The 26176-nt window shown below is 37.2% G+C and overlaps 1 protein-coding gene and 1 long non-coding RNA gene across 2 annotated transcripts in view; one reads left to right on the top strand and one right to left on the bottom strand.

Annotated features, from left to right (window-relative positions):
* The window catches only part of LOC124157523 (voltage-dependent calcium channel subunit alpha-2/delta-3), a 315282-nt gene that overhangs the window by 72541 nt on the left and 216565 nt on the right, over nucleotides 1-26176 (bottom strand). Inside the window, exons 2-3 of the mRNA XM_046532332.1 lie at nucleotides 23193-23274; nucleotides 21932-22042 (exon numbers count right to left, since the gene is read on the bottom strand). Coding sequence (XP_046388288.1) covers nucleotides 21932-22042; nucleotides 23193-23274 — 193 coding nt within the window. The remainder of the gene's footprint in view (nucleotides 1-21931; nucleotides 22043-23192; nucleotides 23275-26176) is intronic.
* Nucleotides 1-26176, top strand: part of LOC124157525 — a 184070-nt gene that overhangs the window by 10203 nt on the left and 147691 nt on the right. The window lies entirely within an intron of this gene.

The following is a 26176-nucleotide window of genomic DNA, read 5'->3' on the forward strand; positions in this document are numbered from 1 at the left end:
TGAAATTTATAACTTTTTACATTGTTTGATTTAAAAATTGGAAAATATCGATGAATTCTATTATTTTTCAACATCACCTAGATACTTTTTTTTTGCCACAAATCTGACTAGAATCATTAATTAGTTCTAAGTCAATATTTACCCTTAAAACACTTAAGGTTTTCCGAATGATGAGAATGTGTTTGAATGTTAAAAGGGATAATGTTAGAGTCCAAGATTTTGTAACGCTTTGCCACAATTTGCTCGAAATAAGGCGATGAACACACTAAATGTCGCCTCAAGAGAAGGTTTTTTTTCACACTTGACGGAAATATATTGCTGGTCCCTGAGCCACCCTTAAAGTTGGTCCTTCGTCTCCTTTTCTCTTCCCAACCGTCCGTCTTTTATTCGATTTATCCATTTACTTCCTTTATCCCCTTTCTTCCTTCCTTTTGCCCACGTCACCGAAAGAATCTTCAATTTTCTCCATCCTCTGGACACTAGATCACCCAACCAGAAGTCACCATTGTCTAATTTCTTTCTCATTCATCTTATTCCCATGTCCTTTCTTTTATTAATTTTACTTCGTATTTTCAAGTAGAAGATACGAAAGGTGTTAGTGTATGTCATTTTTCATGACATGATCGTATTTACATTACATCTTCATGCACTGACTCTGGCAATATCTCTTTAATTTCGATGGTTAAGTTCCTTTCTCTGTCGTTATCATTTCAGCCTAGCGTAATACAGCTGCATTTTTTATGCGAGATCCTCGCCGCAATCCATCTAACAAGGAGCATTCCTTTCCTCGTACATATTGACTTTAGCAATTATTAATTTTATTTGGAATAAAAGAATGTTACCGAAAATTTAACTTCTAGCATAAGAATTTTTAAGAAATTTAATTAATTTTCGGTTTGAAAACACTATGAAAATCATAATTACCGAAATAGACTTAAACTTTGATAACTTCATCTACTAATTGGTGAGATAGTGCATTTAGAGTCCATTTCAGCGTGTGTTCAGTGGAATTTGCGATGGTCGTTCACTGAATTAAGAATGCTTTATCTGCTTGTATGTCTCATGGAAATATTTTCAGTCTACGGGTAGGTAGCCTTAAAATTGATTGGGGATTTTTAATAGATTTATGACGAATATGACGGTGAAGATCAATCAATCAGGTAAAAGGATTTATTTACCTTGCGGTATAGAAATTGAATGGTTCATTTTAGTAGGTGGTCGGGAAGGAGGGATAATGTAGATAGGACACGCTTCATGTGTAACTCAGGGAAATACATAACATGGGTGTAATGCTTGTTGGAATGGATTCCGTCTTGGGCCAGTTAAAAAAAACGGTCGTGCGACTAGAGATTTATGAGCAGTGTTTCCAATTGCTGTAATAATAGGAACATTCAAGTTTTATTTAGCAACGCTAATTTTGGCAGAAAGATGGAATTTATGGAGAAATTAATGTAATTTATGTCTCAAAGATGCACATAAAGTGGCTATAAGCCGTATATGTAGGAATAAACTATAAACTAGAGCTTGTTTTTTTCAGGAAGAAATTTCAAGTTATTTAAATATTTTTCGCTCTAATATTCGTTGAATTCTATTGATCCTGCGAATTATGATCGTTCGTGTTCATCATGCGACAAAATGTTTAGGAATTGATATCTTGGCATAAACGATTTATTGATGTTATATAATCTTATTACCAAACTTTTCCTTCCTTTGCAAGCAACGTCGTTTTACTGTAATAATCACTGGATTGCATACTATGTGTTGTTTATTTCCGCAAGGTATACGTCAGTTAATACATATTTATATAAGACTTGGGTTGAAGAACTCGTTTTAATATAGCTAGTTTTGTATCTTGGAGACTTAGATCTCCCTTGTTCAATAAGTTCAGATTTAATATCGCTAGCTTCGGAGCTTTGAGACTTATCTACCTAGTTCAGTCCTTAGCAGCCGTCACATTTGATGTAGCTCAGGAGGATGTGGTGGCCGAAGTACTCTTCACGTCTGATTGAGGACGGACGTGATATCCAAATTTAGGTATCGAAAAGAATTCTTCTCCCTCGAAAGAGAGGCTTGTCTCCAGCTTAGCTCAAAAACTCCTGGTGGGACTTTTCCGTTAGAGTTTCGAGTGGTTTGAGGGAGTGATACGGGAGAGGGAGTGGGGTGCAAAGAGATCCTAAATATCCTCCGCTTGCGCGTATTGGCAGGCTCTTTTTGATTTATATTTTTTCCTGCACCGCCGAAGCTAACCGTTCCAAGACTGCTCTGTAGAGAGAGATAGACTACTCCGTAGACTTCAGTTCGAGGCGGTTCCTTCACCTCTGCCTATGACTCACGGATACTATGGCGCCCTCATGTCTCGAGAATTTTAAGAGAGAGTGGTGTAAGTAGAAGATTGGAGAGTAGCGATTGGAGTTGAACCTAATAATTAATTTTTGTGATTTTTTTACCGGAGAAGTTTTTGTAGGAGACTGAAAATAGCATTTGTACAGTTCCAACAAGTATATCTTTCTGCATTATTGTCCGTGACTTTCTTAGTATGAAATCGTTTCACGCTTGACGTGGTGGAAATTCGATGTATCGACGATAAAATATAAACGACAAATGGTTATTTCCACACTTTAATATAAAACTCCACTACAGACCATGGTTTCGGCACTCCGGACCTTAATAATGACAGAGTGTCGACACTATGGTCGGTGGTGGAGTTATTCATTAAAGTGTCGAAATTACTATTTGTTGTTAACATTTTATCATGGATGTATATTTTATCACGTAATTTTCTTTTCTGTTCAATTCATAAATTTCCAATTGCTCTGTTAAACTAATTATACGTGAAAATTCTGTAATTAATTAATAGCAATCGCTCATAGTATAATTAGTTCCATCTTATTATTTTCTGAATTCTCATAGGTTGATACGAAGGAAAGCTATATAGAAATTTTTTATCGGGATAAAGTTGGTTAATGCTGACAGGGTTCATGAGCTAATTTTAGAGTTATTTTAAGCAGCAACTGATTACTAGTAATTTTAATAACATGGTGATTTCATAACAATCAGTTTATAGCTGCTCTTTCTTCGTTAATTTTGTGAAACGCAAAGAAAAATGTTTAAAACGCTTGCGCATTTTTCTTCATTCGGAACATATTTTTAATGCATAGAAAATTTGATTATCCCAGAAGACCTTAGAGTGTGTTGTCAAAAGTCAGCACGCATTTATACCGAAGTAACTCTTATCATGCAGATGTGGTTAACTATTTTTAGCCACGCTCTTTTCCATGTGAATAAAAGAATCGTTTGATGCTGCGTTTTAATGAAAGATTTTATTATTAATCGGTACCCAGTCCTTGCATTTATGAGAATTTATTACGTGTGATAGAGGAACACATTGCTATGTAAAAATTTTAGACGTATTTTCCACAATGTTGAATTAAAAAAAAGTTGAATATGGTGATTTTGAATTTTTATACGAAGTTAGATTGTATACATAACATTCATCTTGCTCTTGCTTTAATGAGAAATACTTAAATGTTTTATTTCCGGTTGGTTAAGGCGTATTCTGTATTGTAAGACGTGATTTTTCGTAATGAAACAGTATAAGAAGTGATTATTGCTAAGGCACATGTTGAGTTTTGACTCTGAGTAAGTTTACATACCTAATATGCATCCAGTCTTTGCATTAGGAGTAATACTCTCATATTTTTTCCACTCGTACGGGGAGTATGTTGTTCAGTAAAAATTTCTGATGCGCCCTTTTTTAACGGAATGGGTGCGGGTTGGGACAGAACCTTTGGGTTCAGGCGGGGACAGATAGGGTTGGCACTGTCCGAGGGGTGGATTGCAAGGGCAAGGGGTTGAGATGGGGTGAACCAGGGTCACTTAATTCCCTGCAAGCCTTCCTTACATCCGCCATCTGTCTCATACCACTACCCGAGACCCCCCCCCCCAACCTCTTTTCCTTCCCTCGCCACCCCTTATCTGCATATCCCGCCGTGAAGTTCCGGCCTGAAGTTATTTCATTCTTTCCTCTCGGCCTGTATCTGCCATGCTGCTTGAGTGTCCTCACCACCTTCTTCCCCCCCCCTCCCCCAACTCACGAGCTCATCTCTCCACCCCCCACCGCCAGGTTTCTCCTTTCAGACATTTTGCGACATTCTCTCTCTTAGAGGCTTTTTTCTCTTCATTCCTTCTCTCTCTCTTTCTCTCTCCAGGCGAACTTTTCAACTTCACCGTCTAACCAATCTCTCCTCACACCAACCTCCAGAGCTCAGTTCTTCTCTTTCCTCACAGATCTTCCACCTTCTTGTGACTATCTGCTTTTCATTATCTCAAGATTCAACTCGGAATAAATGATTCTGAGAATTACTGAGAATTAGTGTGGGCAAGCTACTAGCTTTTACTAGGTTTGTATTTTTTCCGATTTTTTTCCGTGCAGAATGGCGCAAGGTGTTTGTGGACGCAAAATCCAGGAATTAGAGATAAATATGTTCTCATGCGTAAGAATTAGCGTTGCAGTGCGTGCATATCGGTTTCATCCTCGGTAAAGATTAGCTTCAGCTGATATTAGCTGGCGCCAAAAATATAGCATAATGATAATTCTCATTACCTACATAGCTAAAGAGTCGCTAATTTCTACTCTATCTTTTGTTAGCAACCCAATATAATTCCTGCAATGAACGCCCAGAAAATTAGTTCTCGTGAAGAGAGTCTGCACTGCCTCCGGATATACATGTGTTCCAATACGAATAACATTTTGGAATAACACTGAAATACGGTTTTATGCCTATAATTTATTTCAAGGCATTTTCTAGATGTTCTCATAATTCATCATTATTACCTCTTGTCTTTTTTAAGTGGAGTAAGTGTGCAATAAACTTGAATAAGACCTCGTAGTTTATTTCATCGTAAATTGATAGCTAAAAGTTGACAAAATTAATCATTACGAATCGGCTTCGGAAACAATGATATGACTTGGAGATATTTTTGATAATATTTTTTCTTCCGTCGTCTGAGAGAATTAAAAATTGCGAGGTGTGAAATCTAGAATACAGGAACAAGATTTTGTAGAAATTGAGCGGGTGAATCCTTGCCAAAATTCTTATAAAACACTAGTCAGTATTTGGTACGCGTTTGTGGCATTACGTATTACTGTAAAATAACTCATAGTTCTTGAATATAAAACCTGCATCTCGTTATTAAAAATAATTTATATATTGAACGCCGTAATTTTGGTTCCGTTTTCCTGAATGACTGATTGGGTTTTCCTAGAATATTACCCTCCATTGAAAATAGAAATTCTCTAATTTCAGCTCTTAGCCGTGTTGCAACTCGAAGTATCACATTAAATATTTCGTTACGTTGGATAAATTCATTTGTAGGAGAGAATGATACTTCTTCTAACTTAAAGAGATCCCTTATTATTGCTATTAATTCCTGTTTCTCGGAAGTTTCTGTGCGAAATTCGGGAGGCCATTCTTAAATTTTTGTTTCTGCTGCAAGAGTAATTGATTTCAAATGGAGTAAAATCATTAACTAAAAATTGAAATAATATTTAACTTCATAAGCCGAGCTCAAATCCAGTACACGCTTATGTCTTTCTTATTTTCCGCCTGTATTAAAAATTTCTAGGGCGAGCGAATAACATTTTGGTTTAACATGGTGGTGTTTTTGACCATTATTGATCACTGGAATTATGTGCATTTATTATTTAATCAGATTGTTGTCTAACCTCCGTAGTTTACTTTTCGCACTGTTAATCCACCCACCGATGTCTGTATGCTAGCTAGGATTGAATGCATGTGGCTTTAAACTTTTAAGAATTGAATAAGTATATTTATATTCATATAAATATATAGCATACATGCATCTACGGTTATTCATAGAAACGAATACATCGCAAATTTTTCCTCGTTAAATTCAAAATGATGGAGACAAGATGAATAGGATCTGCCCGCTAATGAAGTTGGTATGCAGCTGATAATTTTTTTAGTAGAAAGATATGAACTATATCGAGCGGTGTGGTTCTCTGTTTTCTACAGCTAATAATGTCCATTAAATGCGCTCTCTTTTTACCGGCACAGAATGAATGATACAGTATTAACCCGAAAAAAATCCCAACATAATGCCAAGTTAAGTTCTTTTTATCACAGCTTGCTTTGGTAAGAAAAAGGTGGGGTCTATTATAAATTTGAAAAAGCCGCTGTGAGGTTTTTAACTAGCATTTAAGGTCAAGAAAAGAGTGGCATATTCGTTGTTTTCCGGTAGTTTTAGATTGTTTTCCTCGTTCTAGCTACAGAGGCCAAAAACTTTAGGACATGTTCTGCATTAACGAGCTCTGTGAATTACTGTATTGCATTTAATTTTAATCATTAAATACAATAATAACTGACTTTGTATTCTTTACAACCTCCGCACCTCAATTTCTTCTTACAGCGAACTAATTGAACTCATGGTCTGCAATGCGTATTTTTGCTTCGTGAGCATCAGAGGCTAACGCGCTTTACGGGTATGCAACACATGACGACACTTGTGTTAGCTTTGGTATCTAATCACTAGGCGTTTTTACAGTGTCCCATTTTTCCAATGGCTTTCCAACAAAGATAATATTACATCTACATCCTATCTACATCACTATTAATCACTATCTACACATAATGAAATGGTCTACATTACGAATCGTGCGTATTATGTTAGCACTGCAGCACTAAATTAAATCTACCACCCAAATCAAAAATATTGAATCGGAGGAAGAATTGAAAAAAGAATACTGGGTTATGTAGCAAATCTCCGACGACGGGAAACTTCTTTTTTCTCATTTTTTTCTTCCCATATTCCTTCTCCATCGCTGCCGGGAAGTTTCCTATACTTTCATTAGTAATTCCGCCGTGATCTTGGAGAGATCAACATGGATTAAAAGTATTTGGAGCGGGCTTGGAGCAGCGGGGGTGGAAGGAGGGAGTTATGCAAGGGGCGGGAAAAAGAGGTTCGATAAAAAAGCGACGTGAGGGGGTAGGAGGAGTAGAGGTCCGACGCGTGGAGTGTTTTTTTTTTTGGGAGGGGGTTGGCATGGGGGTGCTAATGGGACCCATCCGTTGGAAATCTCCGCACGCCACGAGGGAGTTGGGGGAGGCATTGGCGGGGAAAAACGTTGGGCCCAAGGATTGGGTGTGGGAGGAGATAAATGAAAAAAGGGCTCAGGGTGTGGTTATTTCTAGGGCTTGAAAGGGGTAGGATACTCATGTTAGTGAGTTTCGGAGGTGATCCGATGGAGGAAGGTGTATTTTGGGGACCCTAGGAGAAGGGTGGTGTGAGAATAAAGTAGTTGTGAGAATTGGTGGGAGGGGGTGAAGCATGAACAAAACAGAAATGTCGTTTGTGAAGATATACGAATAATCAACTCCGAAATAGGGAGAGAAAAACCGATAAAATAGAAAAAATTCCAGGCCCTGAGGGAGGATTTATTCAGTCAGATTTTTAGTTACGATTAATCGCCTTTTTCTATCATATGTTGTTACTTTACAAATTAATGTATTTTCAATTATTTAATCAACAATTTGGATGGCATGAATGATTTCCCCATGTGTCAGCAAAGCTATTGGCCTCTAAGATTCCATCATGAATTTTCTAGCGGAGGAAATGATCAATATCGATGGACTACAAGCAGTTGGGTGCGATGGAACTGCGGTTAACACCGGAAGCCATGCCGGAGTAATCAGGAGAATGGGAATGGCCCTATGAAGACCTTTGCATTGGTTTGTTTGCCTGCTTCATTGCAATGAACGTCCGTTGAGCACCGTCATAAGAACTGATGGCCCTGGCAAAATTTGTTATCGAAGTTTACGCTACAATGCGGTTTTCAATAAAATTGAGACCACATTGCACGGAAGGCCCGAAGCATATTATGAACATGATTTTTCTTATGAAATATATGGATAGAGACATCAAGTTACGCCTCTACTCTAGAATTCAGGGAAATGTAATTTTGCTCACCCAGAGAATATTCTGCTTGCAATGCTAGCCGATAAACGCAGGCAAATTCGTACAATGGCCATCACAAAGACATTGAAATCGAGAGAAACTCAGCGGGAGGAATTGAGGAAATTCGAAATTCCAAAGCTAAACTTCGATGCTCAAAATTATATCGACTTGGTTGACTGGGAAGCAATTGAGGTAAATCAAGCACCATTAGTAGCTGGGATGACAAACAAAGACTTGGAAGACCTTGTTACGGAAAGAGCTGTATTAGAAGTACATTCTTTTCCCTGTCCCTTACAAGCAGTTGAAAGGATGGTACAAATGATAACATTGGCATCAAAATCCGTGTGCAGTACAGAACGCAGGCATGGATGGGCATTGTAATGCATAAGAGACAGAGAAATTCAGCCGAAATTCGAAAAATCACAATATACTTTTGTCAGAGTAATTGATGTGCTTACACAATCGTGTCCTTTGAAAGGTTGGCTGGGGGGACACGGGTGGTAGCCACTTCCTCGTGGTGAGTTCTGGGTAGTTTCTTCACGAAACTAGCAGGGAGCTACTTAGTGAAATGCTTGGTGTTCAGGTTCTGTTCTTCCTCCTTGGCTGAATTACTTGTTGAAAATAGCTCCACAGGTACATTATTCGTCATTATGATTGATGTTAATTTAAAATAATTTACCTTATGATCACTTTTTGTGGGATTATTTACTACCCTTTGATGATTTATTTGCTAAAAACTTAAATTCAATCGTAATAAATATTATTTTATCTGCGATTTAGCCCCCAAAATGGAATTTTAGAAACGTAGGCAAAAATAAGTTGTGTTGTGCGGGTGGTCCATTCTACAATTTTGTTGTTAATTCTTAGACGTTGTTTTGACCATAGATTTTGTCAAATAAACTTCAAATTTCATTTTTATAAATTATAAACATGTATACACTCTTAAATATTATTCATTATCCCACGTTTAAAACAAAATTCGTTTTCATAGCCGTTCGATTCTGAAATCAGCCTGATTTTTCGCTAAAAAAATTTAAACTTTAGAGCTCGGACGGTAGTGGTTAATATCATCCGATTTGAAAAAAATTGTGCACGAGATCCTTATATCATTTTCAACTTTCCCGCATAGGGCAAATTTAATCAGGAAAATAAACCTTTTTTTCGGCCCACCCTATTGGGCATATCTGTTATGGGATTAATTTAGTGAAAGGGGTTGATGATGAAGAGATTAACGCGAAAAGGAAAAGAGTAGGTGAATATTGGACATTGGTGTTGGGAGGGAGATGCATGGTGCTAGAATTGGAAGAAATAATGAAAGGGTCACGAGGTAATGTGTATCCATTTCGAATATAGTTGAGCAGCTTAATTGAAGAACATGTGGTATGAAAATATTTATTTGAGGCTACAATTTAATTAGCTGGAAGTGGTTTTAATGAATAAAGTATATAAAATTCACTTGAGGTGCTGTGACGTTGTAAATTTTGGCCTTACTTTTAAGGTCCAAGCCTGTTTATGTACTTTATTTTTTCGTACTCCACCGAAAAGAGCACTCTTATGGCGTTTTTCATAGGGTTTTTTCCAACAAGTTAACTATTAAAGGTACACAAATATTCATTCTCTGGATAGGGGCGAAATATCCAGGAGGGGCTCGAACCTGCGACCTCTTGTTTGGCCGGGAACTACTTCACCCTGCTGGCACCGAGGCCGACACTTGGTTTTTATTTGTTATGATAATTTTCCATTGAAGATAATAGTTGAAAATAAAATCATAGGTCAAAAGATGACATTCATCGTTATCATTCGGAGTTGGAAACATTAATCGTGACGATAATGTTATGTATTTGAAAACAGAAGGTGTGCCACTCTAGTCTTGTGTTTCTCCTGCAATTTTAGTGAAGGCATACATTCCAAGCTATTTTCACACACGTAACAGTCAATATCTTGGTCCATATTTCTTATGCCCCTTGAAAGTGTCTCAAAGTTCTCTTTATGTTCTCAATATGAGCAATATTCCTTATATTATGGAGCCTCACAAATTATTAGGATTTAACAATATGTGGTCGGTAGATTGAGTGTTTATTTGGCTTATTTTTTTATGATCGATATTTTTAAATACCTACAATTTGCACTTATAATGGTTTGTTTATTTCTAAAATATTCCTGTTTGTTTATTAAATTTATGAGTTTTGGATTTTCCAAATTCCAGGAAATTTCAATTACTCGCTCTGAAGTACTCATTGAGATGCCATACACTTTGATGGTTTAGTAAATTACGATAACTACCAATTTTAACATGATAACTTACGCACTGTGTATGGGAGTTTAATTCTGAGATGAAAATAAATAACTTTTTCCTTTGTATCAGTTGAAAAATAATAAATGCAGATTTATCAGAGTAAATTGATGTGTCATGAAATAACTATTTCTTTTTATTTAATGCGAATAGATCCATTTGAAAATTGAATTTTCTCTCATGTTGATATAATGTAAAAGAAATAGTAATAGCCGCCAATATTTTTTGCTTCGCGACATAATTTAAATGCCGGAAAACTTTTGTCTTCTGATTTGATTGTTTCGTTTATATCATTCGTGGAACTGTAGGCACTTAATTTTACTTTACCTCAATGATGATTCCATATTTTTTATATTCAGTAATAGAAATCACTCTCTTTTTCTCCTAAAAATTTCTGAACATAAAAATAGAAGATTGCTTAGACGCTGTGACAGTGGAAGCACTTTTCATGCCCCTTAGAATTTTCTGATTTATTTTGGTGATCAGTTGATATGTGGAGTTATTCAGAAAAATAAAACTTTGGTGACACAATCATCTTTTGTACGTTCACAAATGAGGAGAAAGGATAGAATAGTAATTTGCGTTGAAAAAATACCCCCATTTCGCGATTTGAAATTTCCGCGAGGAATTGGGTCAGGCGGTGGGGACGAGCTATTGAGACGCGCAGAGGGGCCTCCCATGTGCTCACCAAGCGACCTATTTGGCTGGCCCGTCGTCGCCCATGCATTAGGCAGTTCGAGCCCCCAACGACCCACTGGGGGGCCGGAGTTCTTGAAACTCAAGCTGTTCCCTTGAGTGCACCACCCTGTGGGCGTTGAGGAAGGTGCGGAGTGGGGAGAAAGATGCTGGGGGGACACGGTATTTTGGGGTTGAGGGATTTCAGAGTGAAGAGACGTAGAGTACTCGGGCCTTGTGGAAAGGTAGAGTTTGTTGCGGGAATCTCGAGAGGAATTGTCCGTAGTTGAGGCCTTACGAATGCGATATTTTCGAAATGCCGTGCATCGATTTTGGACCGCTGGGTTCTTTGAGAAATAAAATTTACTTCGTGCGAAATAATTTTTCCAGTGGTTTTTTATGACATGCGACACAGAAAGCTCTTCATTTAGTGGGCAATTTTTTTTTTTTTTGCGTGATCGATATGATTCACGATCGTCGTTGTGCTGCTGAGGTCTTTCAAGTCAATGGGACGAATAGTGCAATGCTTTAAGCACCAATAAGCGGGGAAATGAAGAAATAGTGGCTGTTACTTAAAGCTTGTCATCCAAGAATCATATGTTTCTCAATGACTATCCTAAATTTTCAATTGTGATACAGCATATACAATCGTTCCAATATTCGCAATGGCTCAAGAGATTGTACGGAAGTAAAAATGTAGCGTTCGTAAAATGGAATGCAAGGATCGGCACGACATACCATGGTCAATCTCTAAAAAACGTATATTTTCTACAGTCAATATTTGAAAAAAATTAATTTTTGCTTTTATGAGAAACAAAATTGTGTAATTATAGTTTATCAATAATAAAATATAATGACGTAAGTGGCGGAGATCGTTAGCATTATTTACACTTTTTTGAAATTTTTACTTTTATGCTGTCTACGGACATCATACATATGTCCACGGACACAGCAGAAGAGGAATATTGTGTTTACTCTCGAGAAAAAGCTTGTTTTATTTGTCTTTGTACATTATGTAACTATTCATAGTGTATCATCATATCCGTTACCATCTGTCATGTCCATGGACTTTGGAGTTCCAGAACATGATGTTTACGGACATGATGTCCACAAAGATTACGATTTGCTTTAAATTAAGTTATAGTTGGGACTGACAATAGGTTAGGACACTGTCCTTACTACATTAAAATTGCTTTTTATAGCTGTAAAAGAAATCTCAATTGTAATTAGTAAAATATTTTACTTTTACTAATTTTTACTTGTCCACGGGCATTACTGATGATCTTGGCTCTTTCAAAAAACTAAAGTAAATTTTTTCTTCCAGCGTTAAAATATTCACCAAACCAAGTATAAACTCAAAAAACCAAAAATCGCTGACAATTTCCTTCTCTACACACTGGTTGTTCAGGGCTGCCGCCATCTCCTATGAATAATTCCCCCTTTTCCCTGTGTGTCCACGGACATTGCCTTTTTGGGTAGGGCAGCAGCACGAATTTTTTTTTTAATTTATTTTAAATATTATGAAATAAAAGAAACCCAAAAAGCCTATTTTTGAATTTTATACTGCTGTAACTTGCTTAATGAAATATTTTATATTAAGTTAATTAGCAAAGGTTATTTATTCAATAAACACCTCTTTGAAAACATAAGTGGGATTCTCCACGGACATGACGAATCATATTCTGTGGATATTAAATTTTGGGAATATAATTTTTTTATTTAATGATTTGTCACTACAATTAGTAAAAGGGCACATAAAATAATATTCCAGTTTAGGCAGTCCATGAACATAATTCAGTACGATAATGGGAGAATGACCCACCTACGATGTTACGATCAAATGTATTTATAATTATTACAACATTCATAGTGACTCAAGAGATTGAGGGGGAAAACATTTGTAGTAATCATAATATATATGGAGATTGTTTGATTGTCTTTAGTGATCTCTACTTTCAATGAACAGTGCACCGTACAATATCGTCTTGGAAAAATTTAATGCTGCTCCACTATTGGATACCAGGCCCCGCACGATGTACCTATGATGTTACGATCTTAAAAATGAGAATTTTCTGGGATGGATCAAGTTTTTTACAGCAACAAATCGATATCGCAATGCGAAAATGAAATTTCGAGTTAGACGCAGGTCTCAGGGAAGTAGGAGCGGTGTGGGGAGGGTTAGGGGTGGGTGCACTAGACGTCTACTGAGATGCTGGAGGGTGGGGGGTGGGTGGTGTAGGCCTATGAAGGGGTGCGAGAGGATGCCTTGGGGTGGGAAAAGGAGAGGTAAGAAGCGATCGATGGCGACTGGGCGAAGGGGGAGGGGTTTTAAAGGGGCGGCTGAGGTCGAGGGGCAGATATTCAAAGATGGCGAGGGAGGGGTAATACGTATGTACCTACTGTACAAGATCTAGTACTCTCTCGGCGCGTGCTATCGGTATAGGGTCTACGGGGTCTCCATCGTATGAATTGGTTCTTTTATGTCGACGTTTCGATGATCGAATCGTCTTCACTGATGGTAATTGCGCGGAAATAGCTAAATCTTAGCTAGCACTCTCTTCAGTGAACACGTGTACCCCTAGTGTGTGTCACGTAATGTTGGACATTTAAGCATCGATTTGTCTCGGAGAAAAAAATTAGGGACGTATCAAAATGAAATGCAATGTATTAAACTATTTTTGAGAATAGTCACCTATGAAAGGTGACTGCGCTTCTACTAAATGATTCTTGTGACACCCAAATGCACAATAATATTGCTCCATTTTGCCAATCGCACGCAAGCCTCGTGACACAATACCCACGTTGCCGTTGAAACATTCGAAGTCTGTTGGAACCAAAATAGAGACATCACTTATCCTTTATTTCTATCCTTACTCTAATGTTGAAGATGTTTTAGTACGCAATTCCTGCGATAACATCGGCGTTTTTAAATTATATGAGTGCTATTTATTCATGGTGCGTAGAACTCTCATTGAAATTTATTTTACTCTGTATTGAAGTATTGTCATCGTAGGTAATGACCTCTTCGGTCACAATTCTATGCCTAAAAATCGACCCCGGTCGCTCGTGGTGTCAGGAATCCACCCCGTGGTTGGCGTGGCGGTCACATTGTTTTAATCTGACCATGTTATCATGCTGGTCTCCACCCACCGTGGGTCCGGGTTCAAATCTTGACAGTTGCGAAGATTTTTCAGAGACTGTCAGAGCCTTGTATGATAGCTTAATAGCCCTTCAAGTTTAGTACTCCGTCAGATAGGACGTTAAGCCGAGGTTTATGTGGCGCCTTTCGGTATGAGTAGGCTAATTTTGACGCCGGATTTCTCCCCCTTTCCTTCCTACTCTTTCCTCCTGGCGCGAATGAATTATATATTGGTCACCTCCTTCACGAAACGTCGCCGGAAAATGATCAAGTAACTCGTCAAGAATCCTGCAGCCCTTCACCGATGAAAAATACGTATGGTTGTGGATTAGTAACATGAATAGCAAGGTTATTTTCCATTTTTGAGATTGAAATTTATAATGCTAACGTTTTCTGTTGATACCCATACCATACTACGAGTTGACACACTGGTGAGTGTGAGTGATATAATTTATTGAAGGTATGAATCGAATGATGGTTTATGGGTTTATGGTAGAAAATAAGGAAAGTAGAACGGTTTTAGTATTAGAATTCCATATTTTATTAGAAAAATCTTCTACTAACCCGGTAACTTACTAGTGAGTGAATTTATTCTAGCAATATTTAGGAAACCTTTTCGAGAACGAAGCTTCGGACTTGTAGTGAAATCTATCTTACATGCTTTTGGTTGTTGTCGGCTCACATCAATGTAATCATCACCACGTCTCCACTTTAAATTTTGTCGAAGACTTAACGTCCCGAAAGTGTAGTCTTGATATATGAAGATGTTGATCAGTAACGAAACCATGGTCGAACAAAATAAATCACCTCATGGAAAAAGTTAAGTTTTTATTCAACTCCAAAGATAATTTTAATGCGTTTTCATGTCATTTTCATTCCTGAAACAGTACATTTGAATTCTTCTTTTAAAAAATTGCATTATTTTGAAAACACATCTGCAAATGGTTTTTTACTAATCACTATTCATGGTGATACTAATTGATTATAGCGCACATTTTATAGCTTTGTGAGCTGCTTTTTTGTTGTGTGCGGAACTGAAGCGTGGAAATAATAGTTATTGTTATAGTTGAGATTTTAGAATTTTCGGTCCATAATTAAAAAAAAAATTAGGAAAAAACGTTTCAATTGTATTTGCGCTTCTATTATTCATCAATGGGTATTCAGTTAATGGCGAGTTATTTAGAAATTTAGACGATATACACATATATTTTATGACGATTTTGAGGAAATTCCCATGGATTTTAGGTTTAATTTGAGGATAATTGTCAATTCCTATATTATTTTGATGCTAGAACAATACAATCAATATAATTTGCCTCATTTGGATTATCGTAGAATGCATATATTACACGGATGACAGTGGTAAGAAGAAGTCGAGTAGAACATTAGTCGATTAGGCCAAGTCTCTCATTTCCTATTCGGTAGCAAAAATCAGGATACCTTTTATTTATAACTATAGGCAATTAGGCTAATGTTAAAGTTTCAAGATTACGAATTAATGATGAGGACGACATTTAGAAAGCGAGAAGAATGGTCTTTGTTGCCTTAAAGGTCACGTTGGCGACCGAGTGTTGCGATTAAAAATTCACTCAGAGGTTGTTGACTTTTCCGAAGTCGAGGTGTAGTTCGCCCTTGTTATTTCTAGTAACAATCAAGAGAGAGAACAGATGTAAGGTCGCAACAGGTCTAATTACACGGTCTAGATAAAACCAAAATGGTATGGTTTTTCAGGAATGATTTCATTTTAATTTTGCCTCTATTATGTCTTTCTTTTCCATTGGGCATTAAGCATGTAGATGCTCGTGTGGGAATCGTATTTGTACCTTTACCCTAAGAGTAAACATATGTGAGAGATAATCGGCTACTGCGCATGGTACCTAGATCTGATCGGCGCGGCATGAAAAGAGGGTTTATTTTCATGCTGTTTATTTAGATTTTAAATTTAATTATAGTAAAATAAAATGCTCATGTTGAGGGAGATGTATCATTTAATAACATTTTATATGCGTTTTATTTTCTCACTTTTTCCATTTCTCATGATAATAGAGTGTTGGCTGCAGCTTTGGCTGACTGCGCAGCAGGAATTATTGGGTATATTTATTCGGGGTGGTAAAACAGGGTGCGCTGTAATAATAATCCTTAATATGTGTTGACTAGGTGATAATTCTTACTATCGAAAGACAATTCGTAGTAATTTTGCGTTTAAATACCTCACATTCATTTAACTTCTCAAAATTTATCGGGGTTATTTAGACAAATATTCTTATTGATTGAAAATTTATAAATTCCTTATTCTGTGGGTTTCTTTTCGGATATCTTGTTTGAAGGTGTAGGTCCTCTTTTTGTGATAATTTTTTTCATCTTCGCAGAGAATGCTATTTTACAATGACTTGGTGTTGGAATGATTAAGTAAAAACGTTATATTACTCATTTTACATCTCCTATTGGTGATGTAAATCATCGAGAAACAATTTCACAATTGATGCGTGGTTTGTGCTGTAATTGAGGGAATATGCCCTTAATTGGCCTGGTTATTGATAATTCGAGGTACTCCAAGTTATGTTGTGTGCATACATTAAGTAAAAATGATGTAACAATAATGTCAAATGAAAATTAGCTGGTAAGATAAATCTACCACCAATTAGATGCTTACCGATGCGAATGAAATCAAAGCTGACCGCGGAAAAATATTGCGTGTCCCAGTCCTCATTTATGATGGAGGCCGCACTATCTGTCGCGGAAAGCGTCCAGGTGAACGGCGAGACTAGAGCGAAGGAGGAAGAAAGAGATGTAGCAAACCAATCCTCGGATTGATGACTTGTGACGATGACCTTAAAAGCCGGGCGTGAACGCGCGCGTGTGGAGAGGCAGTACGTGAGGAGGAGAGCAAGAAACGGTCGGTGGAGGGGTAGGTAAGAGACAAAAGGCGCGTTGGATAAATTGTGGAAGTCTCTCTTGCGTCGGGGATAAAAGCCGCGGGTGAGAGAATAGGTGAGTGCATGTGTTTGTACGTGTGGCGAGAGAAAGAGGGAAGATGCGGAAGAGATAGAACTCGCTGGAAAGAGTCGCGAGAGGCGTCTCTCTCTTTCACACCGGTTGAGCCCCGTTGAGTTTTTTGACGGAGTGGAAAGGCGTGCTTGGCGCTTGCTGCTGGCGCGACATTGGTTTCAACCGTTAGCCTCGTAAGGGATAGGGGAGTGGGTATGGGTTCGCCGGAGCGACTCGGAGAGTGGGAGATGTTGTGCCAACGAGGAGTGTATGGGCGGAAGCCTATGTGGTGGGGAAAATAAGTCGTGAGTCGAGGGATGTATGGGATGATAGTTATGGGTTGATGCTCTCCGTAACCTTTCAGTTTGACTCATCTGCGAATTAAACGTTTTTAACGCGCGCGATGAGGGTTTTCTGGTTTTGTCTCTTGTTTAGCTTTCCGTACGCTTTAGCCACGATGGAGCAGGTATTCAAGTGAATAGGAGGTCACCAGCAGACGGTCAAACCCGTCTCTTTTCAAGGAGAAAAGAGAAGAATTTTTCGGTTGTGTACCGAAATTAACGGGACTCACATTTATTCTAACACAAATGAGCGATGGTGGAGAAATTTATTTTCATGGTCAATAAATTTGAACTAGTTCTAGGAAACATTTTTTCTTGTGTAATGTAAAACAAGTATTATAATGTTTTTACAGAATCATTTCAATACCAAGTCATTGATAAATTGTATCCATCAAAAAGATAGAAAATGTTATCACAAAAATTGTAATAACCTTAAAACAAGACATCATGGAAGAAAGATAAAGAAAAGAAAGGAAATTTTTCTTTTTCATTTTGAGAAAAAAGTTTTTGTAACGTAATATATATTTCTAAATTTCCTTGATAGCATTAACTTAAAAATGCGTGACGGTTACGTTGAGATATCTCTGTCAGCCTGTTTTGATTCCCCTAATCATAATCTTAATTACCTTTTGAAGCCAATTTAGTATTATTATTTATATTTAATGCTCCCGCTCGACTACAGTTTTACTTATAGTCTCAGAAGATTGTAGGTATCGGCTAATTAATTATTCAGGTATTTTTTGCCGCGGTTAACACCTTGCACAACTTAATCAATGGGATATTCCGAAAAACTACGAAAGAGTTTCATAATTTACAATATTTCGATCCTTTTCCTATCCGATACTTTGTAGTAACTAATTTTTTTCCAAGATATAATAAAAATCGTGACGAATTATTAATTGCAAGTAGAGGGGTCTAATTATGTCGATCGTAATTTCAATATGGAGGTCATTTTTATCCGAGTAATTAATTTAAATCCTCTGATAAAACCAATTACAGAGTTGATATCAAGGAGAGAGAACCAATTAATTTTGATTAAAAGGATAATTATCTTGTAAATTTAGATGAATATGCATTTTGCGCGCGTGAAAAGGAATTGCGTGGTAATATTGGTAACATTATTAATTTAATCGTAATGACAGCAGAAGTCTATTTTGACATTGCTATTAACATATACTATTTACATTTGGATATAAACCTGTTGGATTGTTTTTGAAATAATTTGTTCTTGAAAATATGCTACTTAGTGAGTAATAATTAGTGAGGTAATTGTGCAATATTCCTCCTTCCCTTGGTCGGTATAGCCTTTAATTTAAACACCACATGTAGCTTTAAAAGTGCGAATCGCTTGGTGACTTGGGAAGCGGTTATAATGATGAATGTGTGTGACATTACGACGTCATTTTATTCGCCTCAATTGAAAATCCCATGCCATTTATTCAGGGCCCACGGTGGCCCTCTAATCTCGAGTACAATGAGCATGGTTTTGTAATTGCCCATCGCATATGACTCGTGCGTTGCTCCCGGGAGTTGAGCGTAAATAACTTTGGTGGAGCACTCACCAGGGGGCAGTTCTCGTGCGTCCGACGAGAGGACTTTGGAAGGCGTTGAGGTCGAGGCGAGAGGAAAAATTAACAAGTCCCCCTCGAGAGACAGTCGCAAGTGGCTAGGAGAAAAAATATGGAAAAGGGAGGCGAAGTTCAGAGCGACTGTCCAGACGGGAAACTATACTCCCCTGGAGTTTCTCTTGGGAATGGTCGGAATAGGCTGCTGGTGGTCGTACAGAAAGGGTCATGTGGTCGCGCTGAAGACTTGGGTTGCCAACTTTCCTATTTATTTACAGCTGAAATGTATGTAGTAGTTGTTTTATTATGATGTAATGTCATTCCTCTGTAGATTTGCCAAGAGTATGCATCTTTCTCTCTTCAACTGTCGTAATTTATCCTCATATCGCTACGAATTACTCGCTTAGAACATACGTTCTCCCCTTTACATTATTCAGGGTCGGTATGAGGAGTAGACCTTTCCTAACATTCGCCTATGTCTCAAAAATGAATATTATATCTGAGAAAATTTTAATGTTAAAATTTCAAATTTTGAATACATGAAAATGTTGGTTTGGGTCCATTCTGTGTGCCATATTTCTACATTATTACGTAAGTTTTAAATTGGCAATTCGTGGCGAAAAATATCCGGTGGAGTTCGTGCCATGAGTACTTTGAATCGGTATCTAATGTGTTGATGTATTTTAATTTTTGTTTGTGTAGTCAATGTTTAAGGGCATTAAAGTCCCAGAATGCGAAGTCATTTCTGTTTTAGTATTTTATTCGGTTGCTACCATGTGCATAAAATTATTTTCTTTATATATCAATACAATAAGCGCTTTTACAGCTAATAATTTAAACTTTGGTTAAATACTTATCTTCTTTGAATGCCATTAAGTGTAAACAGAATGATTAACTTTCCGTTATCTGCTCGATAAAATGCCATGTTTCCTGTTTAAATTGTTTTAAATCCCCGAATATTCGTTATTCAAAAGTCGGCAACTCCATTTAATGTTTTCGGGTTAACTAAGTGGATTAAAGAAAGGGGAGGTAAAAGTTCACTTTTACGTTCCATTTAATTCTTTTTTCCTTACCATATTTTCGAGAATGCATTAGAAAAGTACAAGTTACATAGTATTGTCTTGTCTGGATTAAAGTATTCCTGAATTTCCAATACAGAATAAGCCAACAAATACGTGATGGTTGAATTGAGATATTTTAATTTTTGAGGACAAATTACCGAAAGAAATTTATCCCGCCGAGGCTTAAATTTCTCACATAATTAACTAAACCTATATAAGCTTGGGACAAGAACGGTTTCCCTCCCATTCTCTTGAAAACGCTCCTAGTTGGAGGAGTGAAACGTCTAGCAGATAATTTTACCTACGCAGCGGTTCCCGAAAGCAACCACCAACATTAACTAAACTATACTTGACGGTTCAATTCCAAAGATATTTTTTAAAAAGAATTTCGTCACGCGTCAATTTAATCGCAGTGACAGCAAAAAGTCTGTTTTTATTTCACCAACTAGAGTATAAATAACCTTTTGAAATGGAATATACAAAGCAAATTTTAATTTCCTCTTGGCCGCCGTGGATGGGACATTCGCCGGCGGGGCTGTGCGAGTAACAACGGGGAGAGTTACCCCGGCGTCGTCTCGGGAGGAACTCAAGGATCTCCTCACCCATTCTCTCCATCTACTCTCCACCCTCACCCCCGCGCCTCCAACCTACGAGAATGATCCCTGGCGCTTCCACGAGTATGTTCGGGATCGCTCAACTGGTCTCCCACGTGCTCGATTCCACTCGTACAACCCGGTTGTATCCATCCTCTTCGCTTCCCCTTCTCGAAACTCAGTCGCTAATACGACAGCGTAGCTTTTTCCAGCGAGTCGACAAAAAGATATCCACGGTGAACCTGACCAACGCCCAAGTCTCATGAAGTCTTCAGAAATTCTTTCGTGGAATGCTACTGAATGGAATGCTACTGAATTTGGCGTTGCTTTTTTTCACGAATCCGTTGACCGGAGCCCTGCATTGATACGCGAAAATTTTCGAGTGCTGTGGCTTTCATGTAAAATTTTCTCCTTGGTGCACATAAGGAACAGCTTGCTCTCGGCAGCCTTGTTGCTTATGTTGGATTCTTGGGTTTTTCGCCCACATTGCCTTCTTTTCAGAGATTGTAATGGTGGCATTACTCCTCATTTTCTAAGCTGATTGAATACTTTTTTCGTCTGGAGCTGTAACAAAATTGATTCAATGAGGGATAACCAGTCGCTAATGAGGTAATAAGACTCTTCAATTGGACACCATTTTGATTATATCAATCAAGAAGTATAATTTTTCACCACAAAAAGTCAAATAACTAGTATTGACTAAATTTAAAGAATCAGATACTTGCAACTTGCTTAAAAATCACTAGTATTATTTTAAATTGAAAAACTTATCTGAAAATTTCTGTTGATTTGAATGCATCCATGGCTATCGGTAAAATTACTTATTCCAAACATCACTCTCCTAGCGTAGTTTTCAGGGAAATCCGTTTTTCATCTCGAAGTAGCTTAAGATTAATGTAGCTAAAATAAGGGATACGGGGTGCTTACCAACACTGCAGCGGTATTCCTGAGTATTATTTCGATTTTCGAAATTTGAACCAAAAATTTTACATCACTTGGGATAATTTTTGCTATCATTTAAGGAGGAGTGTGAAGTAAGAAAAATAGGTTTAAGGATAGTTAAAGATAAAAATAGCAAAAAGTGAATGGGTTCATCGACCGTGGAGGAAGATCAATCTTAGTCATTTTCTTTCGCTTTAATGTTGCGTCATTTTTGATCTGGCGTTTGAAAGCGTTTAGGACTTACTTTTTTGGACGGCGAGGAATATAAATCCTTTCCCATGGTGATAGGTTGAGCTTTGGGGTACTCATTTGAACATTCGGGTAAAGGAAACGAAGAAAGAAAGTAGATGAGGTACTTACCGTTAATGCGCTCATTTTGATTTCCATCATATTTTTCACTTCCTGGGCCATTTCCCGAATCATGAGCAATCCATCTTTCCTTGAAACTTGCGTCTCCTGCTCTTGGTATTTCTGGAAAGAAAGAGCCATTGGAAACAATTCAATGGATTTTTGGAAGCGCATTTATCCTGATTTGTTTGTCATATTTTTCCATTCAATCATTTTAACGATCAGAGAACTAGCAGTTGTAAGAACTGGAGACAATGAATGCGAAATATTATTATAACATTTATGTGAAAGAATTGTTGATAAAAAAAGTTGCACCAAAGTGAGAAGTTAAAAAAAGTTTAAGTTTAAAAACTGTGATCGAGGTGTTAACACTTGTCGGCATTGGCTTGGTTTCAATCCCACGATATTTCGTTTAGAGTAACGATAATATAAAAGATGTATCATAAACAACTCCAATAATATGGTTAAAATTGTTTTTTGAAGTTGATGCTCAGAATTATCGCATTAAAAGATAGCTCAAATTTGAATTTTAGTGATCATACTGGTTTATAATTTGATGAAGAGTTATCTCATCGAAATAGGTTTAGAACCGAGAACTCCAGTTAGATTGCTATCATGAAATAAATCCTCTACTTTTATGGGATCACCGGATTGGGCATGATTACATTGTATTCGAGGAAACCTGTGCTGATGGAAGTTAATAAAGGATTTTACAACTTAGCCACGTTTTTGTTAGACTGTTCAAAATATAAAACTGTGATTCATAAATGGTCTCATAAAATGCAGCTATGTTTTAAAAATGTTTTTAAGATGGGATTTGCCTCGATAAAATTTAGTTAGCACTCTCTATTATTTATGTACAACTTACCTTTGCTTAACCTGTAAGCTATTATGTGTAATTGAGTGTGAGGAAAATTTAAGAGTGGTTTCTGGGGTAATTGAATATCTCCCTGCCGTACTGAGGAAATTAAAACCTCAGAAAATAAGGCGAGCTTTCTCAGTCTGGAAAGTATTCGGTTTTGCAGGTCTTAAGCGTTTTTCCTGAGACAAATGTGTCAACAGTAAATTTCGCGGGAAAGTGTTAATGGAAATGAGCTGGAAATAAATCCGATTTCACGCAACTTGAACTTCGCGGTTATGGATGTAAGTTAGGCGAACACTAACAAACGAAACTTGGTGCTGAAACAAGTCTGGTTCCTATTGATATACGATTCTCTGGCCAATGAAAGGAGGCCCGCCTCCGCCATTCGTCGTGAATTAGTACTATACTCACCCTCTGTATCTTGTTCATCTTCGTAAACTGCCTGCCAAACTCCCAGAGGTCGACGCCAAACTTGAGGGCCCAGTTTTTGACTCTGGAAAGAGAAAAAAACGGAATGAGTTACAAATAACTCAAAATACTTAAGAAAGAACATTCATGCAAATGCTGAAGCATAAAAAAATGCTCATGAGCTTCAAGATGGTTGGAATGCATTTAAATTTTTTTTGATCGCAAATTTTACCATCGTATAGAGTATGTAACGCGTCAACCTAGCTTTTATTAGATGCTGGGGAAAGGAAATAATGACACTGACAAACTGCATAATTAGCTTTAGATATATTCGTTTTGATTGATGTTTAATAAAATTAAAAGAGTATCCCTGTATGGAAAATTCGAGGAAAGAACTTTTAGTTTCTCTAAACCCACATAATGATCTATATTTGATCTTATCTCTTTAATTATACCGCTGCATTTTTACTTTAGCACACCACATATAACGCTGAGTATATTGTTTGTCAGACTTCATAATATTTAGCATGATGGTAGATTATAAGTGTTGTTTTTTTATTTTAATTACCTCTTGGGGTACCAACTCTTGCATATTTGCACGTGGTGGCTAGTAATAGATACCATCGAGCTACGTTAGAAAACGAGAACATCTCGTAGAAATTAAATCAATTCCTGGTTATGCTTTATCGGCCAATTTAGATTATTATGTCTGAGCGTAGAATACCTCTCATGGTGAACAATCAATTATCCTCTAAATAGGGAAGGTGGATAGGTAGGAGGTAGGGAAGGTAGCTGGTAGGTTTGAAGTGGACGGTATAGTTTTGAAGGTAAAATGGGATGGAAGAATTTGGGATAAAATAATTCTCAGAAAAAATTAATTTTTGGGAGCCGAAATCCATGAGAGTACCTATAAATTATATTTTAGGGTTACTGTTTAGGATGTGATTAATATTCTTCCTCCATCTTATTAATCCTCATGTCTAATTTTAGAACCGTAATATTCCCAAATATTGTACTTTGTGTCAACACTTCAAATCTATGACATTCGCATAATGAAGAGGGTTGCAATTGAGCAGGAAAGGTTAACGTTCTTAATTTATTCGCAATAATATCTGCGTACTTGAAAATATTTCATAAATGCCCGTTTCTGTGTTATTATCTACGTACTATCCCGCAAGCCGAGTTGATGAGCGTGTGGCGTGTTCGGATGCCAGCTGTTAACACGAAAGAGAATCCATATTATTAGAGCTTAACACATTCACTGCTGGGCTAAATTTCTTTAGTCTCCCCGATGGCTGAAATGTTTTATTTCTTTAATATTCTCTTTTTGACATTTAGAAACTATATCTAAATACCTTTTTGCATTTTGGACATTGTTTATAAAAAAAAACGACTTGCGACACAGTGTCGACTGCCGCCGTAAGAAAGCCCCTCGAATAGGTTTTGCTTATGCAGTCCCGCAAAACACGGGAATTCCTGCTTGTTCACATTCGCTATGGTGTACTGTATTTGTGGCAGGTTTTGTATCCATCCAGTTTCCTAAGAATTTGTATACGGGCTCAATAGTTATAGATTATTTTAGTGCGAGTCATTTTTATGCTTGCGCAAGCATTCGAAAGTGGCATACGATCACGTGTGCGTAGATCAACGCCAAGAGCGCGTCATAGTTTTTTGGGTACACGCAGAATATATCTCATAAAACAACAAGAATTCACTAGTGTATAGCTTAAAAATAGTTAATCTAAGTAACTCGCACACATACAACCAAATAAAAATTGATACATGAAATATAAATTACTGCAAAAAAGCGTAAAATGTAAAAAAATCCATTTTCTCGGTTGGATTTTCCAAATAATGTTACTTTGTCAGATTCTCTCTTTATTCATGTCAGATCAATAAGTTAAGTTTATTGTAAACGATAGGTATATATTTGAGATCCAAATCAATTTTTCAGTAACATTACACATTTTTTACCATCCATTACTTTTGGACATTGAAACCAAGTAGACTTTCCAGAAACATAAATATTTATTTCAACATCCTTATGAACACTTTTTTACAAGAGAAAAACATATAATCATAAATTACAAATAGGTAAGATATTTTTTACAAAGAGCAATATGTAATAATATCAGTACAGTCTTTCATTTATAACCATGAAATCGTTCAAAACAGCTTTCAAGACATAATCCTGGTTTGCCTGGACATAGATCGCAGTAATAGTTCGACTCTATTCGCATGTTTGCATTTTTACATATAACACATCTCTTTCTTATTTTTCTATTTTTTTCATTTCGGGGAACTTCTTTCGGAACATGGATGTTTTTTGACTTGGGATTTTCTTCCCAAGATTCAAGAGGTGGCCGATGTTGATAAATTAGTGATTGAATCACACTATCCCGATTTTGCAAAAGAGTCAATTTTTCATTATTGCTGAAAATATTGTACAGTATAAAGGCATTGTTCAGTATAACGTGGAATATGTGAACGCCAACTTTGGCATACCAGCGAAGAGTTTTTCTTTCACAGGGGTAGTATGCTAATAATTGGTCACATCGGTCGACCCCTCCCATAAACTCGTTATAATTTAGGACAGCCTCAGGTTTTTGAGTAACCTTACCAGAGCGGGATTTGTGTTCAGACATACGGGCGCCAAACTCTGAGGACACAATTAGAACGTCACGTTTGTCCCGCCATTTGAGAACACAGATGCCATTATTAGAGTAAGTTGCTTCTACATTACCAGGCTTCAACTTTTTTTGCACTATATCTGATGGGTTACCTTTCCGGTTCGCCTTCAAGGTTCCTGTTACGTATGTTTTACGATCAAGACAGTAAGCTGTTAGACCAACCCCAGAATAATAGTTATTCATATATATTGCATGGCCTACATCTAAGTGATCTTTTATAAGGTGTTTCACGACCTTTTCAACATGGCCAATTCCACCTACTACCTTATCAGCAGAACCACAATATATTCTCAATTT

This window comes from Ischnura elegans, chromosome 4 (genome assembly GCF_921293095.1).
Source record: "Ischnura elegans chromosome 4, ioIscEleg1.1, whole genome shotgun sequence".
NCBI lineage: Eukaryota > Metazoa > Arthropoda > Insecta > Odonata > Coenagrionidae > Ischnura > Ischnura elegans.